This window comes from Periophthalmus magnuspinnatus, chromosome 16, assembly GCF_009829125.3.
Source record: "Periophthalmus magnuspinnatus isolate fPerMag1 chromosome 16, fPerMag1.2.pri, whole genome shotgun sequence".
Classification (NCBI taxonomy): Eukaryota; Metazoa; Chordata; class Actinopteri; order Gobiiformes; family Gobiidae; genus Periophthalmus; species Periophthalmus magnuspinnatus.
In genome coordinates this window covers 626,240-637,532 of record NC_047141.1, presented here as the reverse complement: position 1 = coordinate 637,532, position 11,293 = coordinate 626,240, and the positions used below count along the sequence as shown (strand labels likewise).

At 47.8% G+C, this 11,293-nt stretch overlaps 1 protein-coding gene across 2 annotated transcripts in view; it reads left to right on the top strand.

The window, feature by feature from the left end:
• Positions 1-4,970: 4,970 nt before the first annotated feature.
• Positions 4,971-11,293, top strand: part of mat2b (methionine adenosyltransferase 2 non-catalytic beta subunit) — a 220,739-nt gene continuing 214,416 nt past the window's right edge. The window contains exons 1-5 of one of the 2 annotated variants that reach the window (XM_033981105.2): positions 4,971-5,151; positions 9,752-9,955; positions 10,202-10,316; positions 10,687-10,839; positions 10,966-11,159. In XM_033981105.2, coding sequence (XP_033836996.1) covers positions 5,122-5,151; positions 9,752-9,955; positions 10,202-10,316; positions 10,687-10,839; positions 10,966-11,159 — 696 coding nt within the window. In that variant the 5' untranslated portion in view covers positions 4,971-5,121. The remainder of the gene's footprint in view (positions 5,152-9,751; positions 9,956-10,201; positions 10,317-10,686; positions 10,840-10,965; positions 11,160-11,293) is intronic. The other variant, XM_055227646.1, reaches the window with a different exon arrangement.

Genomic DNA, 11,293 nt, shown 5'->3' with positions numbered 1-11,293 from the left:
GTTTATTCTTTTCAGTATTTGCCCTACTTCCCAAATTATGTCTTGTCTCGTCTCTGACTTGAATGTTTTAACACTTGTCACTGCACTGCTTGAGTCTGAAGCGATCACATTCTGCTTTGGCCCATTCTCCTCCACCCAACTCAATGCCAAGAGTATTGCCAGCAACTCTCCTGTATAAATAGCCACATTGTCACTTGTCCTCTTTTTAACTGCAACACCTATATCTGGAATAACACATGATATACCCACCTTCCCATTCGCTAGCTTTGAAGCATCAGTATTCATTATTAAATATTCAGAGTACTTTTCACAGATATACTCATCAACTCCCGCACTACTACACTTCCTCCCCAGGAGTCCTAAATCTACTACAGGTTCCTTAAGCAACCACGGAGCCACCCCAGCAATCGGGACTGTAGGACTTAATTCCAAATGGGCTATTCCTGCCCCTTGCGCCATACCCTCTGCCAACCACCCAAAGCTGGTGAAGTTTGCCTTTTCTTTTTCCTGACATGGTTTTAACATGCTCAGCCCTGGATGACTTTCACTATGTCCTTGCAGACTAGTCCAATAAACCAAAACCTGTTGGTCCCTTCTACAGCTCAATGGCATTTCCCCCATTTCCACCTGTAGTGCATCTACCGGAGTTGTCCTCATCGCCCCACAACAAATTCTTAATGCCTGGTTCTGAATTATTTCTAGTTTTTTAAGACTACTCTTTGAAGCAGAATTATACAAAATACACCCGTAATCCACCACCGACCTGATCATAGCTGTGTATATTGTCTTTAAACATGCCCGGCTGGCTCCCCACTCCTGTCCTCTCAAGCATCTCATAATGTTAATTACCTTTTTACATTTTTCCACTGTTTTATTAATATGCAATCCCCATGTTAACCTACTATCAAACCACATACCCAAATACTTAAACTCTGTTACTCTCTCCAAATCTACTCCATACAGCTTGACAGAATACTGATCCACTTTCTTCCTGGTAAAAACATAACCTTTGTTTTATTTACAAAAAATCTAAAACCCCACTTTACAGTCCATGCTTTTACTTTCTGTATAGCTTGCTGCAACTTTCTCGCAATGAAGTCAATATTTCTACCTCTCTTCCACATCACTCCGTCATCTGCATAGAGGGACACCCCCACTGAGCCTTCTACATCACAAAATATTTCATTAATCATTACAGAGAACAACACTGGACTCACAATACTTCCTTGTGAAGTACCATTATCCACTTCATATTTAGAACTAAAATCTTTTCCCATCTGCACTAAAATATTTCTGCCTGTTAAAAAGTTTCGAACCCACTTTAACATCTTACCTCGTATTCCCATCTGATGGAGCCGTATGATTAAACCCTCCCTCCACATCATATCATACGCCTTTTCCACGTCAAAGAAAACTGAGACAACACCCTCTTTATTTGCTTGGGCTCTCCTAACTTCATGCTCTAAAATAACTGCCGGATATATTGTGCTCCTGCCTTTTCTAAAACCATATTGATGGTTTTTAAGTAGATCATTTTTTTCCAGAAAGTAGCATAATCTCTCGTTAACCATTTTCTCCATCAATTTCCCCAAATGAGAAGTCAGGGCTATAGGTCTGTAGCTTTCTGCTAGGCTGGGATCTTTTCCTGGTTTGCAAATGGGAACTACTTCAGCCTCCTTCCACTGCTCAGGTAAACTACTCTCCCCCCATACTCTATTGTACAACACTAAGAGCTTGGACTTACTTTTTGTACTAAGGTTCTTCAGCATACAGTAAGAGATTTCATCTTTTCCAGGTGATGTCTTTCCACACTTACTTAAAGCAGCATTTAACTCTGTCATTGTGAACTCCACATTTATCACACTTTCATACTCACTCACTCTTCTAACCTATTAATATTTTTCCCCATTGTCTTTCTCCTTGCTAATCGTAGCCCATACTTGGCTTATAGATGTTTGCCTACCTAATGTGTCACAATACCCTCTCCAGTATGTTTTCTTTGCTCCCTTAACCACTTTCCTGGCAACTGCCATTCTCCTCTTATATTCAATGTAATTTTGGTAACAATGATTTCGTTCTAAAACTTTGTATGCCTTATTCCTCTCTCGAACAGCTTTAGTACAATCCTCCGACCACCAAGGGACAGTCTTTCTCTTTTGCTTACCTTCCTTCTTCCTTATTGTCTGTTTTGCTGCACTCAAGATTGCCCTGCACAAAGAAAAATTCAAGTCATCCACATTAACATTTACATTTATCTTCTCCATTTCATTTTCACAAATAACTCTGAATTTACCCCATTCTACCTCTTTAAAACACCATCTACTCACTCCACTCGTGTCACCCTTCTCCAATCTGACACCTACCTCTGTTATATTGGATAGTGATCACTACCTACAGTAGATTCATTATCGACTTTCCATGAGCAAGTCCCTACAATGGTTTCAGAAACTAGTGTTAAGTCTACCGCTGATTGTGTCCCAGTTCTTGCATCAAACCTGGTCCCACTTCCATCATTCAAACACACCAGCCCCTTCCAATCCATCAAGTCTTCCACCACTAACCCATTCTCATCATTATGCCCACTCCACAATGTACTGTGCGAGTTAAAATCACCACAACATATAGCCTTACCCTCAAGATAAGCTGTAAATTCTTCTAGCCCCTCCATTGATAACCGCTTACATGGATTATAAAAATTGACTATATTAACCTTACCTTCTTTATCCCAAACCTCTATCACAATACACTCCAGGACATTTCCTTTACTTAAAACCCTATACTGAATCCCATACCTAATAAATATTGCACACCCACCCCCATTCCCCCCTTGCCTATCCCTTCGAACACATTCATATCCTGTAATACTAAAATCCAATGTAGGCTTAAGCCATGTCTCTTGTACACAAATTATATCGGGCTTCACCTTACTATATTGCACATACCCCTTAAATTCCTGTCCATTTGCTTTAATGCTTCTAGCATTCCACTGAAGTACAATCAGGTCTTCTCACCTGCTCCTCCCACCTTTCTGTCCTCCTCCAACCTCTTGTACACTTGCTCCCACATCACTCCTTTTACACCCAAATACTTCTCTGCCCCCTTTACCACAATCTTGATTTTATCTGCCCTATGCTTGGCTTGTTCAGAGCAATTAATCACATAAGCTAAAAATACTAACAAGTCATTCATAACCAGGCCTGGACTTATTTTTCCTCTGCATGGAGCAGCAGCCGCTCCTCCACTTCGTCTCTGCACTTGGACCTTTTTTGCAGCTTCTGCATAAGTGATATTTTCTGCCTGTTTGACCCTTTCCACCTCCACTGCCTTCTTCCTGACCTCACACCCACCAAACGTCGCAGTGTGCTGCCCCCCACAGTCGCAACACTTAACTTGGGCATTCTCGCTGCACTCCTCAATCCTGTGTTCCCCTCCACACTTTAAGCACCTCTGCTTCCCTCTACACACCGCAGCTATATGCCCATACAGTTGGCACTTGTAGCACCGGAGCGGAGGCGGGACAAACTCTCTAACCGGGAAACTCAAACAACCCACTTTCACTCTTTCAGGAAGCACCACATCACGAAATTCCAGAAGTACCGACAAGCTCTGAACTCTTTGACCATCACTCCGTCTCGTCAATCTTTTAATAGAACTCACCCCTTCACCCAGACTGTTTTTGATTTTGTCCAAATCCTCATCCAAAAGAATCCCTGAAATCACCCCACGTGCCCCTTTCCTTTCACCCACAATCTTACACTCACTCACTACCATTTTCCCGATACTCCCAACCTGCATTGCAGTGTTTTTCTGCTCCTCTGACTTACACACAATCAACAGACTACTGTCTCGCAAAACCTTTGCCAATACCACATCCCCAAGTTTCTTTTTTATCTCCCTAGACAAGGCAAGAACTCCAACTTTTCCAATCTCTCCTTCATTTTTAAACTTAATAATGACCTTGGGATTATGTTGCTCTCTCACTGCTCTTTTCTGACCCCCAGATCCCCCTTCATCTGGACTCTGGACATCTGGACATCTGTTCCAAAAGACATTCTCCGTTTGCTACTCTGGCTCCGTTTGCTACTCTGGCTGCTCCTATTCCCAGCCTTTCCCCTCCCCAGTCCTCCTGCTCTACCTGACTGTATAAAGTCGTCAGAGTCCCCGTCATCGTCCACTTGGGACGCCATCCCGACCCAGTCACAAACCGGATTATGCCGAACCACCAAAATTGCAGTGCAAACTTGGCAGAAAACCCCAAAAGTCCGAACTGAAGACGCATGGTCACCGGGTCACACCTCAGAGGACCAGCTCGTGTTTATAGGACTATTTTTCCTGCCTTATATCTATCTGAGGGGAGGGGCTAACTACACTAAAACTGTAAACAGCTATTGTCTCCAGTTTCAGCCGGAACTACCCTATTCAGCCCTTAACGACCCTGCTATTGTTCTCATTGTTCTGGGTCTGTTATAGATGGGGGAGAGGTTATGTCTTAGGCCCCGATTCCTGTTTAAGGAAAGATTCTCTCTGCAGGTCGAAGTCTACAGGAAGCCCACACACACTGACCAATACCTGCTGTTTGATTCACACCATCCACTACAGCACAAACTCGGAGTGATCCGTTCTCTACAACACAGAGCTCAAGTGGTGCCCACAAACTTGGTGCCCACTTCGTCTTTTGCTGTGGATATTAGAACTGGACGACTGAGGGTTTACACAGGGGCTTTTGTTGGTTTCCATGGAAATGTTGTTTGGCTGTAATATTTCACAGTGGCATAAACATGATCTATCTCCATAAAGAATGTTCCTAAATACGGTTTTAACTCTCTGTATCCATGAAATCATGCAGGTGACGTGCCACCTCCAGAAAGTTGCGTAGTTTCTGGTCTCTGTAAAATTACCCTTCCAAAAACTCGTTGTCCGCGCAGAGAGCTGCGCAGAGACGCAGGAGCATGCGCAGGAGCAGCGCAGAGGAGGAGGGAGGAAGAGACGCAGACTCGGTGCGCATGCGCGAGTTCAGCTGGGTTCTTTAAGGTTCCTCGAAGCTCTGCTATAGAGATCCACTGGGTTCCACCGGGTTCGTTTACTTTGAGCCCGGTTCTGCTCGTAGTGGCGCGGGTCCAGATGCCGGGGTTCCGCAGCGAAGAGCCGCAGGTCAGTGTCCTGTCCCCGGGTCCTGTCCCTGGGTCCTGTCTCTGCCTCTGGTCCTGTCCCGGAGCGCACGGACACACAGCGTGTATGCTCGCCACAGACCTGACACGGCCTATGGTCTGGTCCATTTGCGTCAGAATGTTGCACTATTTTCACGGAGCACTATTTTCACGGAGCACTATTTTCATCTGTTTAAGATGAAATGAATAGTATGAAAATGAAAGAGATGCTGCGCCTGCGCCTCGTGACTGTCAAAGTTGAACTTTGAGTTTTAGTCTCGATAAATAAAACAGAATATAACATGAAGGGTTCATTGATAATTCTGCAGATGAGGAAAGAGGTCTCAGGTCGTAAACAACGCCATTAAACTGCTGTGGTGAAGCACTGGTGTGAATAGCATGATGCGGAGGGAGATACGTTCACACGGCTCAGCTTCACCCGGAGCCGGTTCACCCGGAGCCGGTTCGGCGGGTCGGACCGAGCTGCTCTCATCAAACAAACATGAAATTGAGCCGAGATCAGCTCCAGTCCAGACACGTCCCGACGACAAGAGCCTTAGTAAGCTCATTATCTTGAAACAACAAACAGGAGCAGAGAGGAGGAGAGGCACAGAGGAGGACAGAGGGGCAGAGAGGAGGAGGAGGAGAGACACAGAGGATGACAGAGGGGCAGAGAGGAGGAGAGACAGTCCCAACAACAAGAGTCTGAGTAAGCTCATTATCATAAAACAACAGACAGTAGCAGAGAGGAGGAGAGGCTGAGAAGAGGGGAGAGAGGGGGAGAGAGGGGCAGAGAGGAGAGGCTAAGAAGAGGAGAGATAAGGGCAGATCAGGGAATCAGGGACAAAGGAGGAGTGCTGAGTGGGGAAGAGAGGAGGAAGCAGGGGCAGAGGAGGAGTGCTGAGTGGGGAAGAGAGGAGGAAGCAGGGGCAGAGGAGGAGGAGAGGCAGAGAGAAGGAGGAGACGGGTGCAGACAGGTGCTGTGGCAGGTGTAGACAGGAGCAGGTTGTATTCTGAGCTCTGTAACACTTATTGATTTTCTGTGACTGGATTTGATTTCCCCTCCCTGAACCGCCACTTTAACGTGGTGGAGGGGTTGTGAGCCCGAATGATCCTGGGAGCTATGTTGTCCGGGGCGTCATGCCCCTGGTAGGGTCACCCATGGCAAACAGGTCCAGGACAACGGGTCAGACTAAGAGGAGCCAGAAGTAAGGGATGCTGTCAGGCTGAAGAAGGAGTCCTATAGAGCCTTGTTGGCTTGTGGGACTCCTGAGGCAGCTGATGAGTACCGGCGGGCCAAGCGTGCTGCAGAACTTGGAGTTGGGAGGAGTTTGGGGAGGCCATGGAGGAGGACTATCGGACGGCCTCAGATTTTGGCAAACCGTCCGACGCCTCAGGAGGGGGAAGCAGTGCTTCACCAACACTGTTTACAGTGCGGGTGGAGAGCTGCTGACGGCGACTGGGGATGTTGTTGGGCGGTGGAAGGAATACTTTGAGGATCTCCTCAATCCCACCGTCACGTCTTCCGAGGAAGAAGCAGAGACTGAGGACCTGGAGGCGGACTCGTCCATCACCCTGGCTGAAGTCACCGAAATGGTTGGCAAGCTCCTCGGTGGCAAGGCTCCGGGTGTGGATGAGATCCGTCCTGAGTACCTCAAGTCTCTGGATGTTGTGGGGCTGTCTTGGCTGACACGTCTCTGCAACATCGTGTAGCGGTCGGGGACAGTGCCACTGGATTGGCCGACCGGGGTGGTGGTCCCTCTGTATAAGAAGGGGGACCGGAGGGTGTGTTCCAATTACAGGGGAATCACACTCCTCAGCCTTCCCGGTAAGGTCTATTCCAGGGTACTGGAGAGGAGAATCCGACCGATAGTCGAACCTCGGATTCAGGAGGAGCAGTGTGGTTTTCGTCCTGGTCGTGGAACACTGGACCAGCTCTATACTCTCCATCGGGTCCTCGAGGGCTCATGGGAGTATGCCCAACCAGTCCACATGTGTTTTGTGGATCTGGAGAAGGCATTCGACCGTGTCCCTCGTGGTGTCCTCTGCGCCTAGAAATTCATGGACAGAATTTCTAGGCGTAGCCAGGGGCCGGAGGGGGTCTGGTTTGGGAAACACAGGATTTCATCTCTGCTGTTTGTAGATGATGTTGTCCTGATGGCTTCTTCGAGCCAGTACCCGCAGCAGGCACTGGGGCGGTTTGCAGCCAAGTGTGAAGTGGCTGGGATGAGAATCAGTTCCTCCAAATCCGAGGCCATGGTTCTCGACCGGAAAAAGGTGGTTTGCCCTCTCCGGGTGGGTGGTGAGTCTCTGCCTCAAGTGGAGGAGTTCAAGTATCTCGGGGTCTTGTTCACGAGTGAGGGAAGGATGGAGCGTGAGATTGACAGGCGGATCGGTGCAGCGTCTGCAGTGATGCGGTCGCTGTATCAGTCTGTTGTGGTAAAGAAGGAGCTGAGTCGCAAGACAAAGCTGTCGATTTACCGGTCAATCTACGTTCCTACCCTCACCTATGATTATGAGCTCTGGGTAATGACCGACAAGACAAGACCGACAAGACAAGACCACGGATACAAGTGGCCTCTGTAGGGTGGCCGGGTGCACCCTTAGGGATATTCTGTCACACGGGAGGAGCTCAGAGTAGAGCCACTGCTCCTACACGTCAAGAGGAACCAGTTGAGGTGGCTGGGGAGGTCTTCCGGGCATGTCCCACCGGGAGGAGGCCACGGGGAAGACCCAGGACACGCTGGGGGGACTATGTCTCTCGGCTGGCCTCCACCGGAGGAGCTGGAGGACGTGTCTGGGGGTGAGGGACACTGAGATTTATAATAGATGTGTGTTAGGGCATCTGAGTTCAACATGTCAGGAGCAGTGCAGCACAGTGCCTGGGTAATACCTGGCCCAGGACTAAACCAACCAAGTATTGAACCTGGTTCAGTCCGAATTTAGTCCTGGCTTAGTCCTGGCTTAGTCCTGGCTTAGTCCTGGCTTAGTCCTGGCTTTGTCCTGGCTTTGTCCTGGCTTTGTCCTGGTTTAGTCCTGGTTTAGTCCAGGTTCAGTCCTAGTTTAGTTCTGGTTTAGTCGTGGTTTAGTTCTGGTTTAGTCGTGGTTCAGTCCTGGTTTAGTCCTGGTTTTGTCCTGTTTCAGATCTGGCTGAGTCCTGGCTGAGTCCTGGCTGAGTCCTGGCTGAGTCCTGGTTGAGTCCTGGCTGAGTCCTGGTTGAGTCCTGGTTGAGTCCTGGTTGAGTCCTGGCTGAGTCCTGGCTGAGTCCTGGCTGAGTCCTGGTTGAGTCCTGACTGAGTCCTGGTTGAGTCCTGGTTGAGTCCTGGTTGAGTCCTGGTTGAGTCCTGGTTTAGTCCTAGTTCAGTTCTGGTTTGGTCCATGTGTGAGTTCACGTGAGACTAAACACAGTCTTTGCTGTGACCGTAGACTGTGCATCTCTATATCTTCTTGTTTATTACTAATCCTGAATGTACAGGAAGAAGTTTAAATAAGGCTAAAACAATAGCTCTGATCATAAATGTCTGGACTTTAAAGGGTTTTCTGCCAAATCGACTTTTTGGAGTTTTCTAGGCAAGGCAAGTTTATTTGTATAGCAATTGGTACACAAAGTAATTCAAAGTGTTTTACAGAATAAGAATTAAAATCACAATACAACAAATCAAAACATAAATAATCACAAATAATCATCATAAGATAACATTAAAGGAGAAAAGTGCAGAATAAAACCCTTTCAGTCATATGCACAGCTAAACAGAACCATTTGAGCCTGGATTTAAACATTGGCAAAGTGGAGGCCTGTCTCACATCTTCAGGAAGATTGTTCCAGGTTTTAGTTGCACAAAACTCAAACGCTGATTCAGTATGTTTAGTCCTGGTGTAGTCTTGGTGTAGTCCTGGTTTAATCTTGGTTTGGTCCTGTTTCAGTCCAGGTTTAGTCCAGGTTTAGTCCTGTTTTAGCCCTGTTTTATTCCTGGTTCAGTCCTGGTTCAGTCCAGGTTCAGTCCGGGTTTAGTCCATGTTTACTCCTCAGAGCGTGAGATTGTTCATGTGGCACTAACATGTGGGAGATGTACTTCGGTGGTAGTCCATGGAGAGGCTTGTACAAGCAGATCTGCTTTAAAGTCTATTCTCTGAGCCACAGGAGCCAGTGCAGAGATCTGAGCACAGGACTTATGTGTGAAGTACTTCCTGGTTCTAGTCAGGACCCGAGCAGCAGCGTTCTGGATGTACTGCAGCTGTCTTAGAGCTCGTTTGGAGACAGTACAGTTACAGTAGTCTAACCTACTGGAGGCAAATGCATGGATAAGTCTCTCCAAGTCTGGTTTTGACAGTATACTTTTGATTTATGCAATTTTTTTTAGATTGTAAAAAGCTACGGATACTATTGATTTGATGTGGCTGTTAAAGTTCAAGCCTGAGTCCATTATTACCCCAAGATTTTTAGCCTGATTTGAAAGTTTTAGAGAGACTGGAGGTGACTGCTGACACTTTCTCTATGTTTCTGTGGGCCAAAGATGATAACTTCTATATGTATAGTATATGCATGGTGATGTCACTGCAAAGTATCAATATTTTAAAATGTGTTTCCTTATTTGGTCCCCCAGGAGTCTGATGGTGCGGGGCCAAGTGCCAAGGGGAGGGTCCTTGTCACCGGGGCAACGGGGCTGTTGGGGCGGAGCATGTGTCGACAGCTCCGTGACGACGGCTGGAGCGTCATAGCAGCGGGCTTCAGCCGTGCCCTCCCTGGAACTCTGCGGTGCGATCTAACTTGTGAGGAGCAAGTACACCGTATGGTACAACAGCAAAAGGTACTGCAAATACTACTGCGAATAGACTCTGGCGTATGAGGAGCAGATACACATGGTACAGCAACACAAGGTACTACTAGTACTACTATTACTACTGCTGCTGCTGCAACTACTACTACTACTTCTACTGCAATACACTCTGACCTGTGAGGGCCAAGTACAACATGGTACATGGTACAACAGCACAAGGTACTTTTACTGCAGATATTTTAAATATGAATAAATGCACATATTTGTTCTTTTCAGCCCGACGTGATCGTTCACTGCGCCGCTGAACGTCGCCCTGACATTGTGGAGCGAGCATCTGACTCCGCCCTTAACCTCAATGTGCACGCCACTGCTGTGCTCGCCAAGGAGGCAGGTATGACCTCTATATGACCGCTGTGCAACCTCAGACCTATGCGGCGTGATCTCTGCTGTGTCACCTCTGACCACTGCAGTCTGCAAGTTAGACCTGTATTTTATTTTTCTTCCCTTCTTCCTCTTTTTCGCCCTTTCCTCCTATCTCTCCTCCCTCTCTTCTCTTTCTCTCATCTCTCTCTCCTCTTCCCCCGCCTCTCTCTCCTCTCTTATTGTGTCTTTTCTCTCCCCCTCTACCTCTCTCACCCATCTCTCTTCTCTTTCTCTCATTCTGTCTCTTCTCTTCCACCTCCTCCTTTTCACCCCTCCCTCTTTCTCCCCCACTCCCTCTCTCCTCCCTCCCTCTCCCTCTTCTCTCCCTCTTCTCTCAGCGGTGTGCGGAGCGTTCCTCGTCTACATCAGCACAGATTATGTCTTTGACGGTCGAAACCCGCCGTATGGAGAAGATGACGCCCCCAACCCCCTGAACCTGTATGGCCGGAGCAAGATGGAGGGAGAGAGGGAGGCGCAGAGACACTGCATCGGTACTGGACCTGGACTAAACCAGGACTTGATCAGGACTGAACTAAACCAAGTCTAAACCAGAACTAAACCAGGTATAAACCAGAACTAAACCAGTCCTAACCCAGGTCTAACCCGCTTCTCCTCAGACTGTGTGGTTCTGCGGGTTCCTGTTCTCTTCGGGGAGGTGGAGCGGTTGGAGGAGAGTGCTGTGACAGTTCTCTGGGGCTCGGTCCTGGACTCTGCTCAGACCTGCTCCTTGGACCACACCCAACAACGCTTCCCCACTGAGGTCAGAGATGTGGCCCGGGTCTGCAGCAACATCTGCTCTAGGCGCAGACAGGTACTGGACCAGGACTAAAGAGGGACTAAAGAGGGACTAAAGAGGGACTAAAGAGGGACTAAACCAGGACTGGACCTGGACTGAAACACGGCTAAACAAGGACTAAAGTCATGACTAAGTCAGGACTAAGTCAG